The 23,660-nt window shown below is 43.4% G+C and overlaps 1 protein-coding gene across 2 annotated transcripts; it reads left to right on the top strand.

Moving 5' to 3' along the window:
- The first annotated feature begins 3,929 nt into the window (after nucleotides 1–3,929).
- Nucleotides 3,930–23,379, top strand: CNR1 (cannabinoid receptor 1). 2 transcript variants are annotated; one of them, XM_057382216.1, is made up of 4 exons: nucleotides 3,930–4,128; nucleotides 11,330–11,422; nucleotides 11,867–11,923; nucleotides 16,957–23,379. In XM_057382216.1, the coding sequence occupies exon 4, from the start codon at nucleotides 17,018–17,020 to the stop codon at nucleotides 18,437–18,439; it is 1,422 nt and encodes a 473-aa protein (XP_057238199.1). In that variant the 5' UTR covers nucleotides 3,930–4,128; nucleotides 11,330–11,422; nucleotides 11,867–11,923; nucleotides 16,957–17,017; the 3' UTR covers nucleotides 18,440–23,379. The 2 variants fall into 2 exon arrangements, with proteins under 2 accessions (XP_057238199.1, XP_057238200.1); XM_057382217.1 differs by lacking the exon at nucleotides 11,867–11,923.
- Nucleotides 23,380–23,660: the final 281 nt, after the last annotated feature.

Below are 23,660 nucleotides of genomic sequence, written 5' to 3' on the forward strand. Positions count from 1 at the left end.
TGGGCAAGACACTGGATATGTGTTAGAAACGGGTGCACTGGCTCCTTCCTTGTGCACACTKCCAAGTGCATCATTTATGTCTTGTTTGATAGTTGGCTCTACCTATGGATGAGGAGATGAAAGCGAGCAAGACCTGTACCTTTATATGAGGCAGCAGGAGGAAGCACTCTTGACAAGAAATGATGGAGGAGAAATCCTGAAAGCAGTCATGGTGCTGCAGGGTCTGTAAAACTAGGAAGCAAGTGATCTTTCTGAGATAAACAWAGCATCTAACCTGATTGTTGTACAGATTTTTTCTAAGTAAATTATCAAATTCACTCATTAGGCACCYCTGACCAACCTGAATAGATAAATTTAATGCTTAATGGATGAAGGACAACATTCCTGAAGTGACAAAGTTAATTTTTCATAAAAATATAAAAGTATTTAGAAAAAAATATCTGACTGAGAAGGCAAGGATTTCTGATTTAGAAAGAGCATAGGATCAGCTGGATTATCTCATCTGTTACCCCCTTGCCACTTCTTCCTGAAATAAGAACTGAAGGAAATCCCAGTTGCAATATGTCGTGGTTTAACCCCAGCCAGCAACTAAGCACCACACAGCTGCTCACTTACTCCCTGCCCCCAGAGGGATAGGGAAGAGAATTGGGTTAAAAAAAAAAAAAAAGCAAAAATCATGGGGTGGGATACAGACAGTTAACCAGGACAGAAAATGAGGGGGGGAAATTGATTTACAAAACAAGTGATGCATAATAATAACAGCAGTAATAACAACAATATAATTAGAATATACAAAACCAGTGATACACARTGCAATTGCTCACTACCTGCTGACTGATGTGCAGCCATTCCCTGAGCAATAAGCCCCAGACAGCTTTCCCCCCAGTTTATAAAATGAGCATGACATCAAACAGAATGGAATATCCTTTTGGCCAGTTCAGGTCAGCTGTCCCAGCTCCATGACCTCCCAGCTTCATCTGCCCCCAGTCTACACACAGGTGGGGTCATGTGAGAAGCTGAAAAGTCCTTCACTTAGTGTAAACATAGAAAYAACTAAAACATCAGTGCATTATCAATGTGATTCTCATACTAAATCAAAAACACAGCAGTGTAACAGCTACTAGGAAGAAAATCGACTTTATCACAGCCCAAATCAGGAGAAAATAGTACCTGGGGTGGTCAATCATGCACTTTAAAAGGCAGCTGTGATGAATTCTAGAATTCCATCATGTGGTTAAGAAAGCAGAAAAATTCAGATATGCTAGTTTCACTAGGTATTTGGAGTTTAAAATTTCACTTCAAATCAGAATAGCCGAATTCTTACATCAAAAAAGCTGCGGAGAACATTAATTTCAGATTACTGGTAATAAGTGACTCAGCTTTTCAAACTTGTGTATTATTTTGCAATATATAATATAAAAGGAAATATTTTAAAACCAAAACTCATTTTGAAGAAAGAACCTGAAATGTTTAGCTTGAAAATGTCACAACGAGACATTCCCACACTATTGGAACATCTCTCTACCACTTACTCGTTTTTAAATGACATTTTCAGTGCAACCAACATGAGCTTGCAAAGCATTTTGATTTTGACAAGGTACATTTTCCAGTGGAAAGCCATTCCTTCAAAAGTTTTCCAACCAGYTCCACGGGACCAGGTGTCACAAGATTACAACAACCTTCCCTTTGCAAAATTGCTAAATTGCAAGCAGGATCCTGGAAAAGGGGCTGGGGTGTGCAGGCACAAGGGGTCACAGGATGCCCCATGGTTATGAAGGTTGAGACCCTGCTGCTTGAATCACTTCTGGTGACCTATACATCTTTTCTCCTGTGGAACTGCTGCACTTGTAGGCAGAACTGGCAGAAGGAACTGTGTGGAAATGTAGGGGGAGAAAAGCCCTCAATGTGCAGGCATGGCTACATGTTCAACCCTGCAATTTCCTTCTCTACCATCCAAGTTTGGMAGTGATGGAAAGAAGGATTATCCCAAGACTGGAATAATGTTCAGTTCAGGATGAGAATCTTYAGCAAGCCATGAATGTGGAGGTGGGATGAACAGTAACTCATGCCCTTAAATTCCCTCTGAGGGCTGATTTTAGACTAGCAATGTCCACTTGATGTGACTTGCAGCGGGGATACGTCCCTCCACAAACATGGARGAGAAGTTTAACTTGGTAGGTTCACATCGAAAGCAAAAGTACTCAACTCTTTCAAAGAATTTTAAAGTCCTCTGAAAAGTCAGTACTTTCTGAAACACACAGCTAAAGAGAAATCTGATCTGATTTAACCCATTCTTAAACGAAGTTCTTTTTATACCCTAACACTTCTGAATGACCAAACAGATGGACTAATACCAGAAACTCAAGCTGGGCATAAATGAGTTGGCCTTTTTTTTTCCCTTCCACTTTTCTCACAGGGAGTGCCATTTGAAATAATCTATTTTCTTGTTAATTTAACGATTACCATCAGAAAGAGCCAGCGGCTGAAAAATTATAGGCAGTAATTATGATCTTGCAGACTCGCACTGGGACTCAATGCAGGGAAAACGCTGGATTGTGAGGCTGAGGCTGTGCTCCTCGGCAGATGCACTTTGGCGGCTGGAGCCTGGAGAYTTTGGTTGTGTCAGACCTTGGGGGCCCATCCTGAGAAGCCTTCAGGAGGAAGAGTCACTGTCAGATGGCAGGCACATTTTGAATTTGACGCCCCTTAAAAATACAGCCACCCGAAACCTTTTACCCTCTTCACYCCTGTGAAGAGTGATTTTTAACCTGTGAAACAAGGAATATAGCATATTCCTCCTCCATGCTTGGATGTRCCAGTTCAGGTAGATGGTAGATGGACCAGTTAATGTCTTTAGACACTATGTCAAATGATACATATTTATCATGTTTCTGTATTAATTCGTGTGAAGACAAATACATATGCATGACACTGCAGAGGCAGAAACACACGGAACAAAGCCAGCTGGATATCACAGGATTTAGGAACTGACTGTTGAATAAGGCTCAGCTTTTCCGGGTATGCCCATTCCCTGTCCGCCTTTGGAGTCATTTCGCCCCTCAGAGATGAGGGAATCTCCAGCACTTCTGAGGACTGCCGTGACGGCTGTCGTGTAAACCCCAAAACACCGAAGGCGGGACACAGGCATAGTGAGAAAAAGGGAAATAAACTATGTCAAAACCCCAGTGAACCACAGGACATACTGGGACGGGGAAAGGACGCCCCACGAGGGCATCCACAGCCATCGACCTCCGCAGCCCCGCGGGTGCGCCGAGCCCGCGGCCCCGGGGCGAGAGCGGAGCCKGTCCCCGCTGTCCCCACGCGGTGCCGGCGGGTGGCCGGGCCGGGTCCCCGCGGCGGGGAGGCGCCGTCCGCCCCCCCGGGCCGGAGGAGGCGCTGCCTGCCTTCCACATTGGCTGGGGGCCCGCGCACCGCCTCCCCCGGCCCCGATCCCCGCGCCCCCGGAGCAGCGCCGGCAGGACGGGGCTCACGGCCGGGCAGCACCCACGGCCGGCGGGGTGGCGGGGTGGGGCGCGGCCCCAAACGGAGCCGCTGTCCTCCGCCCGCCCCCGCGGTGTCCCCCGGTGTTCCCGCGTCCCTCCCCCGGGGCGAAGTTTGGCCAGCGCCGCCTGTCCGCCCCGGTGCTGCCAGGGCCGGGACAAAAGGCACACACTGACACGTGATGGGCGCCGGGCTTCATAAATGGGACCGGAGCGGGGCGGAAGGCGGGGGGGACGCAGCGGCGGCGTGTGCCGGAGCCACGCYGGGCGCCCGGCGGCTCCCGCGCTGCCTCCCCGCGCCGAGGCGGCGGCGGGCGGAGGCGGCGGAGGAGGGGGCGGGCGGACGGCACATGGAGCGGCGGCGGCGGCAGGGCGGCGGAGCCCGGCACGCCGCCTGATCCGGGCGAGCGAGGGCGGCGGTGGTCGGAGAGGAGGCGCCGAGGGGAGGGAAGCGAAGAAGGGGAGGCAGCCGGGGGGAGAAGTCTCCCACCTCCTCCTTTCCTTCACCGGCACCGCCTCCTCGGCGCTCCCCAGTGCTGGGGTGCCCGGGTGGGGCGGCGCTCCCGCTCCCTGCCGGGGGTCGGCGCGGCCGGAGCAGGCGGGGAACGCGGCCGGTGCCGTGCGGAGGGTAAGGACGGCTCGGGGCGGGGGGGCAGAGGAGGGTGCCCCCGGTCGGGGGCCAGGGACCCGTCGTCCCCCTCAAAGTTTGTTGGCGGCGTGGGTGGAGGGGGCTTTCGAGCAATGACACCGCCTGCCCCGACGGCGGAACGGGCGGAGGGGAGGCGGCTGCGTGCGGAGCATCCYTCCCCGTGATCGCGACCCACGCTGCGGCGGGGCCGGGGACCGCGGGGGTCTCACCGCTGCCCCGGGCACGGCCCCGCGCCGCCGCCTCGAGCGGCTGGGGCGAGTTGGAGGTGGCCCGGGGGCCACTCGGGAAAAGCCGGCAGTCGAGGAGCGCAGTTTTGCTCGGCGAGCCCGGCCGGAGCGGGGGCGACCCGGCGGCCGAGGGGAGCCCGGCAGCGGGCGGGGTGCGGGCGGCTGGTGGCGTTATGGTTAACGCGTGTCTATTCTTCTGTGCGCGGAGCCGGCAGCCTCCCGGGCTCCCACAGGACCTTATCTGACATCGGAGGTTTCCCCTCTCGTCCTGACCCACTGGTGATTTACAGCGGGTGGCATTGAGCTCGGCTTTCCAGTGCACTTTTCCTCTCAAAACTCTGCCTTTGAGGCTGTAACTGAAATAAAAGGCGGTTCCTAATTTTGTGCGCAATGATGTTCCCTTAAAAAATGTCACTTAGTCGTCCAGCATCCTCAGAATATCCCGGTAGGGTTTGTTGGTTGGTTGGTTGATTTGTTTTTGTCTGAAATTCGGAAGTCTGGGGGGGAAAGAGCTGAAAAAGAGTGAACCTTTTAAACTTCACACAGCGTTTGTCATGTGAAATCTTCATCTGTTGAGAAATAATTTTGAGTAACTAGATGGGTTTATTTTAAATGGGCATCTTTTTGTCTCAAAGACGTCTGCGAATCTCCATTGAGAACACCCCTGGATGAGGTATGTACCAAGCCTTTGGTAGGAGAGAGCTCGTTACTGTGATTGCAGTTTGATTAAGTAAAATGGTGTCAGAAGATGAAGTCCATAGTTTTCCTTCTTTCTCTAAAATTGTCGTCTGTGTTGTTTTCTGTATCGCAGCAAATGATAAGATTAACAGTTTCGGCACATGTTTTCTCCTTTCAGAAGATAAAGGGACATATATAGTATTGAGCCAGATAGCAAAATGATCCTTGAGTATATGCTGGGTTTTTTTTTTTAAAAAAGTGTAGCTTTTTTAACCTGCTAAAGGTATAGTAATTTTTTTCCTTTTTTTTTTTTCTTAGATGTATCATGTTGTTTTCATTGTTATTGTTCACCCTTTCTTAAAGGAATATGGCATTCTCTGTTGGGGGTGGCATTGCTGTTACTGCAAGGAATCAGAGTGATACGGAATATGATGTTTAATAACAAAATGTCCAGCATTGCAAAAATTACTTGGCTGTGCCTAATTCTTTTCCTATTACACCTCATATCAACCACACTTTCTCAGGAAGAGAAGAAAGCCCTGTGACTAGAGTAGGAWTATTTATTATGCAGGCAGAGTTTATTAAATCAGTCATAAAAGAAATGAAYGTAACATCTTTAAACAGTTCAGAAGATGAATGTGTAATTCCTCATTTGCTTGAGGTTAAAATTAGTTTTGTAGCAACCAGTAACAGCTTTGCTTTATTATCAGCTGGTCTTTGGAATAAGAGCAGAACCATTTGAATAAAACCATTTTAAAGCAGAATTGATAAAAGCAATAATTGTTTGACTGAGCCAGCAGGCATCTATTGCCAGAAGGGAAAAAAAAGTTGGCTAGGTAAAGAAATCGACTTACTTGCTGAAGAATTTACCTCATTGACCATTCTATGATACCTAAACTCACAGGAATGGAATCAAAATACCTATAAAACTCGAGGTGAAGGTGGAAGCAGGTTATAGTATTGCRAGGATGAGCCGGTGGATGCTTTTGATCCTGTCTGTTGTTCTTTTGTGAATTATGTGAGCTCAGTTGCATAAAGGACCCTGTTAAAGGCTTTCATGCTATGTTGAAGGACTGATAGGTCTTAGCCAATGCAAGCCTTTCTTTAACTTTCCCCTATTACAAGTTTTTGATTGGGCAGCAGAAGTTTAGAAAGAAAATAACTTTTTTTCCTTKCTTTTTGAAGCCATTTTTGACTTTCAGCCTTTGATGTGGCTGTCTCAAAATGCTTGCAGACTGTCATCCCACTGGGAATTTTGGTGCTGAAAGTGCTACRCAGTAGAGAGGGAGAGCTGACATGGTTTTCTTTTCTATTGAGTAGAGGTARGGTAGGTGAGAAGATTTAAAAATCCAAACTCATATATTTATTTAGTATTGCCCAAGATTTTTATGAATACATTGCCATTCTTGGTCCTGCAGGTCTCGTGTGCTGTCTTCCACTCGCCTAGTTTCTCTAATTCTGCATGGTTTAAAGAGAAGCTGTAACTTCTCCAATGCAAACTTTGTGACCTCTCAGTCATGTAATCACCTGCCTAGGCATCCGCAGAATTMATTTTTCTCCACAGTGATTGCTCTTCATTTCTTTCCAGATAACTATTTTGTCTTTGTCTACCAGTCCTCATGAAAGGGTAAATGATTTCTTTGCTGCAATTTCCCAAATAGTTTAGGCTATGTGAAATGGTGAATGTTCTACTGAACTGCTCATCAACCATTTAGGTGAGAATTTTGAGATTTTTCACTTCTCTGGCAGCAAAATCACAGTCTGCTGATGATTTAAAATTCRTCCTGTGGGCGACCCTAACACTGGGATTTGGCCAAGTTCAAAGCAGCTATGCAGATGGACGCAGAAGGCAGAGGGAAATAGACCCTTTTAATCATAACAAGGTTGCTCTTGTTTTCTTATCGACAGTGGAAATGCATGCAAGTCTCTTGTACCTAAAAGCAAGCTTGCGAATGTGGCAGAATAGACAGCAAGAGCATTTGTTAATAATGCAAAGTTAAAAATGTGCCAGCCTGTCTTCTCAGTACTGCTCTTTATGTGTCATTTCTAGACTGACTGACACTATACTGCTGCCAAAAGTGCACATCCCCTTGCTGATGGTGGGATAAGGATTTCYCCCCCAGAACTCACCTTTTGAAAGCTTGTGGCTTTGTTAATGATTGCTGAAACCGGCTATGACCTGTCGTTTTGAAATAGCTATAATGACTTATAAATCAATTYCTTGTTAGAAAGAACTTTTTCTCTTTTTTCCCCTTTTTCCCAAAGGTGCCATTGTTGCCCATGAAAAATGATTGGGTTTGCAACATAAGGCACATTTTATTCTGCCATTTGTGCCTCATGCAGGGCATTACGGTGACGCACACCCCAAGCTCAGTTCTGCTTTCTTCACTAGGAACATCTTTTCTTGGTGAAACTTGGTGACATCTAAATTACAGACAAAATTTCAATGCTGAGCAGGTTATTTCATTATCGTGTATGTTAGTATAATGGTCACTTCTTGTACCTTGGCTGGATGCTGGTGGAAATGGATGTTTAATACAATTCGGATGTTTTATTGATTGTGTAGATTGAGGCTAGGTGGCATCAAATAGTATCTCATCCTGTGTTAACCTCTTTTATGGTAATTACATATTCTTAAGAAAAGTGTATTTACTCACTACAAAGTACTGACCAGGMGCGGTTCTGTACTGCCAATTCCCTTTCAGCCCTCACTGAAATAATATCCATCTTTTTGCATTTTAGGAAACATTTCAAAGTTTGTGTTTAGCATCTTAGGGGGCTTCCACTTTCCTTTTGTGCTGAGTATGTGAACAATCCCTGGTTTTAGTCAGTTGTACCTCTGTTTCAAGGAATGCAGTACTGAAGTCCGGACTATGTATGTACCTGGAATGTTATGTGACATATATATATATGTRTATATATATATACATGCAAAATAACTTTTACAGGATTTCAGTGATAGAAATACTAGTTTTAGATTTTTGCTTTTACCCAAGAAGGCTGTGTATAAGGGAATTCAAGAGGATATTCAGCAGTCATATTGCTGGTATTTTTGTACCTCCACTTGTAGCTTGTCTGCGTGTACTCTAGCACTTGAAATTTGAGTTTATGCATGACAAACAGTACTGCAGGGTTTGTGAGACTTCAGTTCTTCCTCTAGGCATGTGTTTTTTTATGTTTTTGTCTATTTGTAAGTTGATGCATAAAAGTATACTTATAGATATATAAAGTCATAACTCATCCCTCAGTTTATTTTAACTATGTCTCTAAATGYGATGTCATATTGGTTGGATTGTCTCCACAATTTGTTGTTCTGGCTATTTGGATATCAGATTCTACTGTAATTCTTTCTCACTTCTCCTCTTCCCTCCCTCTCTCCTTTCTTTAAAAAGAGAAAAGCATCTGCATATTTCAAAGATATAAACCATTGCCAAGCAATCTGGTGTAGTGGCTTAATATGCTGGCAAATAATTTCACAAGTTGTTTGTGTGTGTGAAGGCAGTATATTTGAATATCRTTATATTGTGAATGTAACTATGAAGACAGTTATCTGAGCTTATTTAAATCTCAGGAAAGTCCAGACATCTCCAGAAATGAAGGAATGTTTTTCATTTTTTAATTGGGAGTGAGTATTTTTATCCTTTGATAATGCTGGTGGCATGGGACATCACAGTTGCCAAAAGCCTTTTTATCCTGGCTTCTGAGTAGTGCCAATACTTGATGGCCTAAAAAAGTTTGCAGGAAAAGCAGACTCTTGAAGACTCAGGTAAAAGGAATATTGCTTTGCAATGTGTTGCTGGCCTTCTGTGCACTAACTTTTTGTCATTGCCTGTGAACCCCTTTTTCACTTTTGGTATGTTTGTCCACTGTATGGGTCACTCAGTGGCTCCATTTGGAACTCTCTCCTTTCCACCTCTGAAGTCTGTACCCTGTGCATCATTTTCCTTAAGCAGTTTGATTTTTGTTAATGTCCCTGGCCAAATTTGCTCAGCAAATCTCTCCCAAGTGTCCCCAGCCTGGTCCCAACTGTCAGTGTGTACAGCGCTGTCCTTTTCTCTGACCTTACTGAGGATGGCTTCTCAGAGCCTTTTGCATCTTCCTTCATCGTTTGAATACAGATCAGAAATGGACTTTCAAAAGAGCAAGTCATTGCCTGCAGAGCGAGCTGTGGATCTGTTCTTTCTTTATGGTGAGATCTGAAAAATCCCACTAGCTGTATCCTTCAGCTTACGGAGGTGTCTCTGAAGTTCGCACAGCTCAGAAGAGGAGGGAGGAGGTTTTCTCTCGTGGATTTTCTCCTTCACCTGATCTGCTTTCCTCCAGCCTATCACAAAGGCAATTCTTTTCTTTCTCTAAAATCTGCATTCCTGCCCCACAGAGGTTTCTTGCACTTGGATCTTCCTTTCCTACCTTTCTATGCTCTGCTCATGTCTCACCTGGAAATGTCTTATTCCCAGTATGAGGACAGTAGTTATCTTTTCTCTCTYCTACCAATCCTCACCATACCAGTAACTTAACCCACATTGCCTTGGCTCATAGCATCTCCTTGCTATCTCATGATGCCTTTAATTAAAACTTGTTACAGCCAGTGTGTTGCAGGGGAATGAGGAGGCAGGCAAACACTCTGTGCAGTTTATGAGAATTCTCCCTGGAGCCTGATGTTTTTGCTGTCTTTTTGTCTCTAAACCTTATTYTTTTAATAAAGTTCACTAATATTTTCTGCTGCAACAAATTCACGACCTTCTGTGTTCTGCTCTGCCATTGCATGGAAACTATTTTCTAGGAGTGGCTTCTCTCTCTTCTCACTAATAAATAYGTTTTTCCTCCAGTTTAATCCTCTAGACATTACATTCTTCTGGAGACCTTTAGCATTTAGCATCCGATGGAGCCTGGTCTTTTAGGTCCTGCTCTGTTGTTTCAAATGATTTCTCTCCCTTAAATGCTATTAATGCTATTAGTACTATTTGTTACATGTTATTTAGCTGCCATTTCTTCCAGGTGCTTGCAGGAAACTGAGTGTTCAGCCTCCTCCTCCTCCTCCTCTCTTTTGCACCTGGCTGGGTTTCTCTGTCCCCATTTAACATTCATGTCAATTCTGCTCAGCAGTAAGTGCCTGCACCTTTTGGCATTAGAGGATGGCTAGAGAGGAGGCTGGAAATGCCATGATTTCTGTTGGAATATTGAAATTCAAGATGAAGTCTTGTGAAAAAGGTTTGAGMGTTCAAAATTAACCAGCTTAATGAGTTCTTTTCCATTTTCATTAAAATGTGAATACCATAGTATTGTATCAAACTTTTGCTATTACCTGGTCATTCTGCATTATTGGGAAAGAACAGAAAATCGTTTATTTGGAAACTAGCCCCTAAATTAGAGCTAATTTTAAGCAAACAACCAGGTCTTCATTGTTTCCTTTCATCTGAGTCTTTCATACTTCAGCAAGACTCTTCATCCTCTTTCAAAAATCTGTCTTTAGATGAAATAAAGATAACGTAAAGTAAACTGTGAAAGATCTTAAAATCCAGCAGWTTTAAGATAGCCACCTCTGCCTTCTGTCCGTTCTCTCAAAGGCTGGGCAGAGCAGGTAGCTGTGGTTTCCCATTAATGTGCCCCTGATGGACCCTTCGCTGGTTTGTGACTTTAATACTTCGTCTTGTCTACAGCTTGGTAGGAAATGCGTATTAAGGGGTTGTATTTTACAACCTGAGGGGTCTTGAGTGATCTCAGGGGTTCTGGAGATTTTTCACAAGCAGATGGAACAGCTTCCCCTGCTCTTCCTCCCCTGCATTTTGTGAGATGCAGGAGGTGCATCCTTGGTTTGCTTAATTCAGAGAAGGGGCTTCAAGCCAAGCCTGTCACCAGGCATGCACCCTGACTGCTGCAATATCAGTTGGTGCCTTTATTTCCCAAAGTTCAGCTTTCAATCCAACGTGGAACAACTCCAGCAGTTTAGAGATGGRCAGCAGAATGTAGAGATTGCCAGCACACTCACCTGGCTCACAGAGRGCAAAGTTTGAGTCCTTCACCTGCACCAAATGGAGCGGGATTTCAGCYTTGCTTTTGAACCTCTGATCTTAGACGTGCATATATGCTCTGGCTGTTTGGGACATAAGGGACCGCCTCCTTTTCTCTGTACCTGCAAGTCACCTGTGCTAAAACTGGTACACACATCTCACCAACAAAACTTTGGAGGGAGGAAACAATACTATGCCTTTTAAAAACATTGTTCATCACTGATTAACACCCTGTTTTCCCCTTGTTTTGTTTTTGTTGCTCAGGTTGTTGGCTGCTGGATGCTGGGGGGTGTCACATAGGAGCCATTTGCTGACAAATTGGAACAGTCTGGCCCTTATCCTGCTAGTGTGCAAACGGTATGTTAATTAMCATAAATAACCATGTAGCTGTGCCTTCTTGCTAATTAAGGTTCAACTTGCCAAAGATACGATCATGTTACATAAGAACAAAATTGGGTTCATTACTTGCATGCCCTAGTTTACCCCATAGCTGATAGTGCCTTGCTGTATCTAGAAGAYAACATCCCTTATTTGCTCCGCTCCTAATGTCTGTGCTCCTTCCCCATCCCTCATGAAGAGAAAATTCTGACAGAAATGAATGCAAGTTTTCCTGAATTAGGAGTKACAACATATTTGCCATTTTTAGCCTAGGAGTAGCACAGTTTTAGATGAAGTAGTAAACCAGTAAATAGGATAGAGGTAGCATTGCCTTCACATTCTTCTCAACATGTGTTTTTTCCTTGCTTGGTGTTACTGAGTCTGAGAGTGCCATTTCTCAGTCTGCACATTTCTTTCTCCAAGGTTTGGCAACCTTGTTCTGTCCTCGAAGCAGTATTGTTCATCACCATATGGGATAAGGTAATTATTAGCCATATAAATTTTTATTTTATAGGACAGTTCTAATTCCTAGGGGCCAACAGTTACTATGGTAGATCTCATTTCTCTCACAGTTTTATAGCTGATGCATAAATTACTGCTGTTTCTCTTGTGGTAGTACTTTGTGGACACAGTTTGAGAGGAGTCCCAGTGTACTGGGCACTGTGCAAACTTAGCAGAAGGTAATGCCCTTCTCTGAATGATCTAGAACCTTATAATGTCTAAAAAAGGAGAAGGTATTTATATATTTTTATACATTCAAAACCAGTTTGAATTCTTCCTGCTTGTCCTTTAGCCTGTTCCTAATTAACTGTGATTATTATAGAATAAATGTATAGACATGGAGATGAAAATATTTTCTACAATGGAAGAAAAAAAGGCTTGATTGTGGATTTCCCTTTCTTGTTTTGATTCCTTTTCTTGCCATGTCAACATTTTTGCAGTTATCAGTAGCATCATTGTATTGCTCATAATTACTTTCTGAGGAAGAGCATAAATACTCACTGTTTCTATTCAGACTATTAAAATTGCACTATCAATCATCCTGGTTTGAAAATTGTAATAAATTCAGCTCTTTTTATAGACAATGGTAAAAACTTTCYAGTTCTTCTTCTTCCTTAGAATAGCAGGAGAAGATAGGTAATACCATTTTAATGAAGTCACGTTCTTGTTCCCCAAATGAATGGTCTTGTGGACCAGCAAGAAGTCCAGAGGAGGTATAATTCTCCCTGTTGTCCTTGATGATGAGTTACCAGCCTCTTATGTACTATACATTTTTTATTTTACCTCAAGTGCATTTATATCCAGATATCCAAGCATCTTTTAGGGCTATATGTAACCACGCAGTGGAGGGCAGTAAGACTTGCCCCCTCAACTCTTCACTAATTCTTTCACTTTGAAGCCAAATCCTTACCAAGTTGTGACTTCAACCTCCTGGTAATATTTAACACCTCATATGTTTGATCGCTGGTAAAGTAGGCAGGGAAAAAGGGCTGGAGGATATTGAATGCATGTCGCTGCAGAGAGCTCAGCCGGGAGTTTGTCAAAGCCACTCCATCTAGTGGCAGTGACCTCGCACAGCTGGTCTGGCAGTGCCCAGCAACAGCTGCCGGATGATGGGAGAAAGATCCAAAATGGTGTTCAGCAGTGACTTTTCTGGTCTGGTCTTCAAGATAAAAGATGCTTGAAAATTTTATCTGTTGTTTAATTCTTATCTGCAGTCAAAGTTCAGTACTTGCTGTGAATTGCTGCATGCAGTCGTCGAAATACGAAAATGTTGAGTGCCAGTGCCCGTGCAGGCTCTCCATATTTAATCAATGTTTCAGTCTTTTGAAAGCCTCTTAAAGTGAGTGAGGTAGAAGAGCTCATTTATGGAAGGGGTGAATCTGAGACCTTTGAAAACTCAAAGAAGTTGGAAGAGTGGATTCTGGCAGGGATAGGAGAGYTCTTGGCAGAGCAGGGAGGCTCTCCCTTACTGCCACCCTGTCCTTGAGGGGAGCTTTCTGCAGCGCACAGCTGTCACTCCAGCCCTGTGCAGAGAAGATGAATCTCTATGGGGGATGCATGTTCTCTGGGGAGGCTGTGAGAAGCCAGAGGGGCTCCTAGAGTGTTTCACATGGAGATGGTCATGGCTCTTGGGCAGGATGGGTTTGGGCTCTTGGGCAGGATGGGTTTGGGCTCTTGGGCAGGATGGGTTTGGTCTCTTAGACAGGATGGGTTTGGCTGGTGTTGAAGGCAACTGCGAAGAGCGGTGTGGCTGCATGGCATGGAGTGTCCATTTTCGTGAGCAGTGCCTGCTCATCACTCCAGGTTCGGACAGAAGAGCTCAGAGCCAAAATGTGTGTGGCACCAGCATGTGCACCTGATCATATGAAAAGACCACAAACAAGACCATTGTTCTGCCACTGGCTTTTCTTTCTATGTCAGATCATGCATGCGGCACCTGTGCACTGATAACTGCAGTGCCAAAGGTCCAGTCTTGTTTTCACAAGACAGCTATGGAAAACCTTGCTGATATCTTCAGTGCATTTTTTTTTCTTATACTGGGATAAGCTAAATTAAAATAAATGAATTTCCTGTRAAGTGTAATTCCAGATCAGGCAAATGGTTGTTTTACTGCAACTTTAATAAAAATGAACTGGAGCTTGAATAGGTGCATGCACACAAACTGCTAGAAATTTCCAATTAGGATATTCCCAGCAGCAAACAAAAACAAAATTAATGTCAGCAGCATCCCCCAAAGCCTAAACTACGCTACTAATGAACTCCCAAGTACTCTCAAAGAAAACTCTCTTTGCAGAGACAATAAGGTAAAAATTACTGTAATAATCTCAATGTAAAAATACAGAGGGAAAAAAAAAGTCATTGACATTCAAAGTAAGACTTACCTCTGCTGATCCCATTAACCGTGTTGTTAGCATAGCATATGCATGCATAGTGATATTGTCACATAACTCACTGCCACCTTCAAAAGAGCACACAGGAATTCGTGTTCTTTCATTTGTATTTCAAATAAAGGTAGGGGTTGCATGGCACCTGATCCTGAGGAAGTCTGTACTTGACATGACTCCAGCAGGGACCAGCTACCTCATAACAATTTGTTTGTCTGTCTAGCAGAAGTGCTCACTTGAATACAATTTATGAAGCTTTCCTCAGACATAATCTTCTCGACATGGGGCTGTGGCTTTACTCATTAAAATGGTTGTCTTTCTTCTGTMAAAAACAGGCTTGAATAGCAGAGAATACCACAGCAATCTTTACATATTTATGGAACTAGTTGTTTTATTYAATATTTTTGGGTAGTTTTCAAACTAATAATGCATTCTTCATTTCTGGTTTGAAAATGGTGTTACAATGCCAAGTTTAAAGTTGCCAGACTTCACCCAAAGCAGATTTGTCAGCAGAGTGATCTTAGCAATGTGTAACGTCTGCAAATTCTCTAGGAACAGCTGTAAAACACCTTCTGGAAGAAAAGTACCTTCCATATTAGATGGTTGCTGTTCATTTTTAATGTATGCTTCAATGACATTTCCCTCCCTCACTGCTCACGCCCTCAGAATTAAATTCCTTAATATTGTCTGTCTGTCTAATAATTGTTATTTGCTGAGCAAACAGTGTCTGCAAAAGCTGACTCAGCCAGTATATTTTGTGTGTTGAGACTATCCCGATAAGGGTTGGTTGTRCAGCACTGGAGTTGCAGTGTCTTCTGAAGATCTAAATTCATATATTTCCTTTAATAATCAATGTCCAGGCCTGCTTAATCAAAGGCAAAACTTTAAAGAGCTATGAAAAACAAAGTTTTGAGTGTTCAGATGCTATAAGGGTGGTATAAATGTATCATCAGCCAAGTGGTCTCTGCTTCTTTTGGAAATGCTCATAATTTCACATATTTTTAAGTACTGCTGCTGTTGTAGAGGCATCTTTTTCTTCTTTCCTTTAGTTTTTGTGGGAAAAGAGAACTGTGGTACCTACTGGGCAAGGATTCTCTTTAGGAGTCGAGGTGATCAGTACTCTTAATTTTGGCAGATAAACTCTTGTAGCCTTTGTGACCATTTGTTAATTGTGTAAAGTGAACGGGTTAAGTCAGTACAATCCTATATATRGCATTTGGGATTTCTTTAGTGCAACAGTTTCCTCCATACTAAAAGCAAGAGGAAGGTTTGGTTTGCTTCTGTTGCTGATTAATCATYGAGATGCCCCATAGCAGATACAGAATATCTGTAGCACACAAAAGGAGTTATTCTGGCTCTTATTTGTATTCAGACCACTCTCATACATTGAGGTGGTGGAAGGGGGCCCTGAAGCAGATGTTCAATCCATATTCAAGGCATTTTCTGTGGGCAAAGTAATGTGAAAGAGTACAGCATAACAAGCTGTAAAACTTGTCTTATGTGGTGATGCATGCTCAGGCACTGATGGCAGTCGTCTCCCAAGGGAACCAGGGCCAGGAGTTGTTCCCTGCCATGAGCAAAGGCTGGCCTTGACAGAACTCAGAGACCACTGGCTGCCTGGGGGCCCTCTGCTGCGTTCCTTCAGTTTTGGAGGGGTCGATATGTTTTTGAGGATCCCCAGGGGAACAAGTTACATTGCAGTGCTTCTCACAGAAGCAGTAGCTCCTGGTCCCTTTTCTGTGGAGTTTTGGCCTCTGCYGCACCTGGTCTGAACTTGGTGCCAGGTTTATCTAGGCAGGCTGGAACTGCCCTGATTGAGGCTTTGGTCTGTACAGAGCAGATCACTGATTCTCTCGCTGACAGTGCTGGTCACCTTTYGTGAAACCGTGGACAGAGCTGGGTAACAACCCACCTCCCTCATACTGCTCAGGCATCCCAGTTGTCTTAGTTTGCTTAGCAGAAGGAAGGAATAGAGTAATCTTTGTATATGAATGTAATGAAGCTATATATTTATATGTTAAATACCTTACTAATACATTTGCATTAGTAACTTGAGCATGATAGTAGACCTCAAATTGCCATAGCAGGATAATATGAGTGTAAAGGCCTATGAGTGAACTGTGAAATTTGGAGTGCATGGCTCTGTCCCCGTTGCCTCTCTCTTGTCAATTTTTCAAAATCCTCAGTGCCTTTTGAAAGAAAAACAATGAAGGTGGTGACTCATTTTAGTGCTGCTCCTGCAGTGGCACTTGGTATTATCTAAATGAAGCAAGCCCAAGGAATATTGGTCTGCAAGGTACTTTGCAATCAGAAGCCAAGAAAAATATCTTTCTGGTGGAAAAGCTCAGAAGGTTTTGATGGAAAATGAAAATTGCTTTCCTATGTAACTTTCAATTCCCTGTGCCTCTGTTTTTCATGTCACTTCTTAGTGTAATTCAGTTTTAGTGAAATCCAGGTGATTTCTTTCTGAGTGCTCAACCCACCCTGATTTCCCACAGTGGCATAATCTAGACTTGCACTGARTACCAGAGAAGGGTTGATTTTGTTTGACACAGTTCAGCGAAGTTGTTCATGGAGTTTGTCTCCCTGTTTATGTTAATGAAGTCTGATCTTTTCCCCATGTAGGGTTTCTTCCGATGCATTATTCCATCCCCCGAGTCTCTCTGAAACCAACAAGACTGGGGTTATGAAGTCAATTCTAGATGGCCTCGCAGATACAACTTTCCGAACAATCACTACAGATCTCCTTTACGTGGGCTCCAACGATATCCAGTACGAAGACATGAAAGGCGACATGGCATCCAAGCTGGGGTACTACCCCCAAAAGTTCCCCCTTTCTTCCTTCAGGGGTGATCCTTTCCAAGAAAAAATGACTGCAGGAGAGGATCCCCTGTTGAGCATTATTCCCTCAGAGCAGGTCAACATCACAGAGTTTTACAACAAGTCCCTGTCCACTTTTAAGGATAATGAGGAGAACATACAGTGCGGGGAGAACTTTATGGATATGGAGTGTTTTATGATCCTGAACCCCAGCCAGCAGCTGGCCATTGCCGTGCTGTCGCTCACCCTGGGCACCTTCACGGTCCTAGAGAACCTCCTCGTCCTGTGTGTCATCCTCCACTCCCGAAGYCTCCGGTGTAGACCCTCCTACCATTTCATCGGCAGCCTGGCAGTGGCCGACCTCCTGGGCAGCGTGATTTTTGTCTACAGTTTTGTGGATTTCCATGTTTTCCACCGGAAGGATAGYCCCAACGTCTTCTTGTTCAAACTGGGTGGAGTTACAGCCTCCTTCACGGCCTCCGTAGGCAGCCTTTTCCTCACGGCAATAGACAGGTACATCTCTATACACAGGCCACTAGCTTACAAAAGGATTGTTACCCGACCAAAGGCTGTCGTAGCATTTTGTGTGATGTGGACCATYGCTATTGTAATAGCCGTTCTTCCTCTGCTCGGCTGGAACTGCAAAAAGCTCAATTCCGTTTGTTCGGACATATTCCCTCTCATTGACGAGACGTACCTGATGTTCTGGATCGGGGTCACCAGCGTCCTCTTGTTGTTCATTGTCTATGCCTACATGTACATTCTGTGGAAGGCTCACAGCCACGCCGTCCGCATGCTGCAGCGAGGCACGCAGAAAAGCATCATCGTCCAGTCGACGGAGGACGGTAAGGTACAGATCACTAGGCCCGATCAAACTCGTATGGACATCAGGTTAGCCAAAACCTTGGTCCTTATCCTAGTCGTTTTAATCATATGCTGGGGCCCTCTCCTCGCCATCATGGTGTACGATGTCTTTGGGAAAATGAACAAGCTCATCAAGACTATCTTTGCCTTCTGTAGCATGCTCTGTTTGCTGAATTCAACAGTGAATCCCATCATCTACGCTCTGAGGAGCAAGGACTTGCGACACGCCTTCCGCAGCATGTTCCCCTCGTGYGAAGGGACTGCGCAGCCCCTGGATAACAGCATGGAGTCTGACTGCCAGCACAAACACGCCAACAACGCGGGCAACGTGCACAGGGCTGCCGAGAGCTGCATTAAGAGCACAGTTAAGATTGCCAAAGTTACCATGTCTGTCTCCACGGACACAACTGCTGAAGCATTGTAAGTCAGAGACTTCTCCGCGTTGTGGGAAAAGGAGTTTAAGTTTAAAAGAAATAATAATAATAAAAAAAAAAAATCAACAACAGAGAAAACCAAACCTGTGGCTTAACGTGTTTGTACCCTCTTGTAATATTTTTTGGTTTGYCATTGTAAGCTGAGCGATGATTGTGTTAAGAGCATTGCCATCAGCCAGTTCTTCAGGTTTTACAGTTAGGGGTTCTAATTAAATTTTCACAAGTTTTTCTCAAAAAGTGTTTAATGAATAATAATAATGTTTCCTGAAAGAGCACAGAGAAAATACCAGATTAGCAATCGTTCCTTTGGGGGTGTGAAGAACAATTGTGAAACCTAATTGAAAAATAACGCATCCTAAACCAATACCATCAASTAAGAAGAAAAGCCTTGTAATCATGCTGTTCATTTCAATGTGAAATGTATTTCATGTCTGTAAGTAATAGGAGTTTCTGATTTTTTCCAAAAGCAGCAGTGCTGAGTTTAGAGGTTTTGTAAAACGTGTCGTGTCCTGTGAATTGTGTGCTGTTTTATTATGTGTTATTGATATTTGTCTGATTAAACAAAGTGGTAAGGTAGAATTCCGTGGAAATAATGTGAAACGTGATATGTAAACCCCATTGAAAACACTTACTGTATTTGAAGAATTCCTATGACATATTTTGGAAATTTTACACTTTTAGTGGTCTTCTGTGGACTTAGAGGAGAGGCTTTGTGTTCTTCTACTAAAATTATTTCCCCACTACCTTTTACTTTCACATGCATATGAGACTAACAGCAACAGAGGAATAGAGGAGGAATGTGAGAAAAGAATGCACTGGTTCAGACTTYTAAATACCACTGCGTTTATACAGAAGGACCTTTATGGTTGCACAGACTACTGCCCTGCACTTGGGCRTTGCGTGAATACGAACACTGAAAARCAAGATACTGGCTCCTTTAATGGGCATCTGGTTTTAAGCCATGTGCTGGTGTTGGACCACTGAAGACAGCATGTGTCAGACTCAATGTGCGATGTTATCACTGTGCAGTCRATGTATACTTGAAGTGTGTCACATTCCTGTATCCCAGGTCTAAGCAGATTCAGAGCCTGAGATGCCAAACTCCTGTCTTCACTAAAAGAGGAGGAAATATTGTCAGACATTTTCTTACTGTGTGAGCGTGTATATAAATAAATATCTCGGTGTGTGTGTGCGTGTGTGTGTGTAAGTGTACTGATCAGTGTGAGTCATGATAGCGTAGCTCAGATAGGACACTATGACCAAATGTAACTGTATTTCTTGTTGCACGCTTTGCACACGAGTTCTGTTTCTAAAATTGAGTTCTTCCAATTGATTACTGGTGAAAGTATCGTATTAAGAGCATCTTGGTCCACGCTGAGATGTGTATCCATGTGCTAGAAGAAGCAACCTTTCAGTTGCACTTGAGAATAAAGGGAAACAAGAGGSAGAGAGCGTGGGATGAGCCTTCACTGGCAAATGCTGTGGCTGTTGATGATGTTCCTGAAGATTGAGAAGGCCAGTAGTTTGTTTGCAGTTTGTTTTAAGACTGTCAGTATTCAAATCTGATAGCTTGCAGTGAGGTATGTCTTACTGAAACCACTGACAAGGTTTGACACTACCGGGAAGAAGTTATTGAGGGAAATTAGTGATTCTTCCATGGTGGGATAATTTCTGCAGCCTGGGACTGTCACAAGAACATACTGTCAGATAGTCTTTGAGGCATTTATATTCTGAGATTCTGTTCTGACTCATAAGGTCTGGGGTCCTCTTTGCTGCCTTGCTTTTTCAGACTGTTTCCTCACCCTTCTGGCTGATTCCTGCCAAAATAGTTGCAAACACAGCTTTAGTCCTTCAGCTGCCTGGCATTTGCCGCAACAGGGGTGGCTCTCCATGGCACAGGGCAAGTGGAGCCAAATCCATACTGCCCTGCCACCCATCCTTGTGCTTACACAAGGAGAGAGGGGGGGGTGGCAGCCCAGGGTCTCTGGCTGCATCAGTGCAGTTGAACGAGCACCCAGCCCATTTCAGCCAGGGGCTCTGAGGGGGCGCAAGTGGCTCCAGGTTTAGGATTGGTGAAGGGTAACACGTTTTAAGGATCAGATCAGGTGAGGTACTGAGTGAAGCTGGAAGAGGCAGGGGTATTTTCCACCTCCCCTGCAGCTTACCTGCATGACAGGACAGGGCACCACGCTCTCGAGGGGCCCACTGCAGTCAGCCAAAACCAGTGGATTGCAGAGGATTCCCAGAGGATGTATAAGTCCTCCYGAATGATCTTGCTTATGTCTAGGTCTAGACCATTCTAAAGCAGTCCTCTTGAAGGAGTGGGGGAAAGCCCTTTTGAAATGTAAGGATATTTTAAGAGCCATTTTTGAAACTCTCTTCTTGTGAATTAAATGCAAACTTCGTGGACTTTCGTTGTGCATTCAAGTTCTAAATTTTACGATAAATCATGGGACAATGGGGCTGTCTTGGCACTTAACTTGGTGCTTACTGATATAATAAGAAATAGCATCCTGTGAAAYGTTATCGTCTATCATCAGTATCTTCATTTGCATAATGAGTTTTTCTAAAGCTCTGGGAACTGCATCGGTTCACTTAGAACCATTTATTAGAGAGTTGGCAACAATTTCCTTACATGTTGCACACCAAGTAGAACTAGTCTTTCATTAGAAAAATCTGCTGCCGTTCCAAGATAAGCTGTGCTTAAATTTCAGCTTTAGGTATTCGTAATTTGCGGTTGCCTACCTTCACTTGGCGATAGCACAGCCATACGATTCCACGGCCACCCACACATCATCATCATCATCATCATCATCCTCATCATCATCATCATCATCCTCATCATCATCCACCCACGCTAGCTGCAGTTACGTGTGTGTACCGACTCCAAGTGTCACGTATCTACCGAGAAGACACATCTATGTCACGTGTGTGCAGAGTTTGATTCTCGACAGTCTAATTGTATATTTGTATAATATAATCTCCTCGATGCTGTGCAATCACTATCCACATCTTGCACTGGCCTTTTCGAGAAAATTTTGGTGTGTCTATTGTGAGATAGACAGCGCATTCTACCTGCTGTTACTGGGCTGAATGTATGTAAATAAGTCAAAAAAAGAAGTCATCTGTACAAGCAGTGGCCTAAAAAGTCTGTAATTGTAGGCTAGGAAAATTGTTGAAGTTGCTGTGACATCTCAAATACTACCTTTGAATAAACTGTTTACAGGGTCTCTTGGGATGCTGTTTCACAGTGAAAGGAAAATCTTTCCTTGTGATAATAGGAGGTAAAGAAATTGGATTACCTGAGCTTTTTATTTCCAGTGTTTCAAAGTGGAGAACATAGCTCTTTATTGTCTGTAAATCTAACATTATTACTTCCTCTTAGAAGAATATTGTATCATTAGGTGTTTGTTTGAGCTGGTAACATTCTTGCAACTGTTGCAATATTTTTCATTAGCAAACTGTATAATAGTTTGTACACAAGTACTGTTCAGATTGTCATGAAAAGTAGCTTTGACCATTTACCTACCAGTAGCAGAATAGTATTTCTGTAAGATTTCCAGTGTATTCCTACCATATCATATTTTATTTCTATAATGTAATTAAACTGTTATTTATTCAAGGAGAAAAAGTATTCCTCTGCTTTTTTGTTTTCCAAATTTTGAGATAACTGAGGAAGCCACGTGATGATGCTGCTTCATCCCACGATCTGGTGCTCTACGTTTTGTTTATAAGTTTGTCTGTCAGATTCTGAAACAACTGCTTAAACAACTTGACAACAGGTTGTCAAGCTTTGTGGGTTTTAATTGTACGTTGATATGTTTGAAGGAGGAGGTAGATAATATATTTTATATTTGTGTATTCAGTACTATGGAGACAAGAGAGAAATGACAGTTAGAACTGCATCTCCTGTTTCATTATGTAGGCAATTTCCCCTTTCCTCTGTATTAGCCGAAATGCAATAAATTCCTTTTGCCTTCCTCAGATGCATATGTTTGCTCAGAGATGTGACATTAAGACAAACCCATATACTGCAGAAAAACAAAGCACAAAAGAACAGAAGAAAGGAATACAAACYAAAATAGTGCTGCCAGCAGCAGTGACAACCTAAATTAGTTATTGGGGTTTGTAAAYGTAAAGATTTGAGACAAACAAAGAGTTAGTCTGGTTTTGGCCAGTGTCAGTGGGGACAGAGTTGATGGGTGTGGAGAGGGGATGATGAAGTGGTCCAGCTGGGATTCATCGAAGCTGTGCAGGGAGAGCAGGCTMAGCCGTGCCACTGCCCATGAATCACATTAAAGTGCTCCCAATGCTGCTCATCCACATTTGAAAAAGCCCACTAAATGCTGTAGAAAGGTCCCTGCCTATTTCAGAGGATCAGTTTCCCATATGACTTAATCTCAGATTCATGTTACTTGGRCAATTTTCCTTCTTCACATCTGTGGTTTGAAAACATCCTTGGGGGATAAAGAGAGCATGTCATAGAATCATGGAGTCATTTAGGTTGGAAAAGACCTCTAGGATCATCAAGTCCAAACATGAACCTCACACTGCCAAGGCTTGGAATCATGGTTGTGTCACAATATTTTTATTTTTAAAAATTGGGTCACTGGTGAATTGAGAAAGTCTTGGCAAAGCAAAAGAACCAGAAAAAAAAAGATTACTCTTAATCTTTAGCTGCATACTACATTTAATTAAGTGTGAATATTTCTGCTGAAAGCTGTCACTTTCCAAGCAGCCGGGAGACAATTTCCTCTGTATTTCCATGCTCACTGAAAAACAAGGGTTATGCTGCCACAAACCAGCAGCTTCTCTTGACAGTAACATCTGGCTGTATTTATAAAGTCTGTTCTGAACAACACAAGAGGAAATAATGTCAACTTTCAAAGCAACTGCTTTCCCACATTGTACCAGCTCAGGAAGCATGCGGGCAAATAAATGTACTGTCATTGTTTCAGCCTTTCATATTAACATCTCTTATTGTTCCTGCTTTTCTGACAGCTGTTTTAAGAATACCATCGTGCACACACATCATCAATAAAACATCTTCATTTTGTTGTTTTTTTTTCTTTTTTTATATTCTGTCTTCAATGAAAGTCCAGCTTTGGCTTGTTAAAAAATGAAATCATCATATCATGGAACAGTTTATAATAGAAGAGAAAGAACCCCTTTTCCCTGTGTTTAAGAAAGCATAGGGTAGAGAGTGTATCT

This window comes from Malurus melanocephalus, unplaced genomic scaffold (genome assembly GCF_030028575.1).
Source record: "Malurus melanocephalus ecotype Western Australia unplaced genomic scaffold, MMel_1.1 scaffold_555, whole genome shotgun sequence".
Taxonomy (NCBI): domain Eukaryota; kingdom Metazoa; phylum Chordata; class Aves; order Passeriformes; family Maluridae; genus Malurus; species Malurus melanocephalus.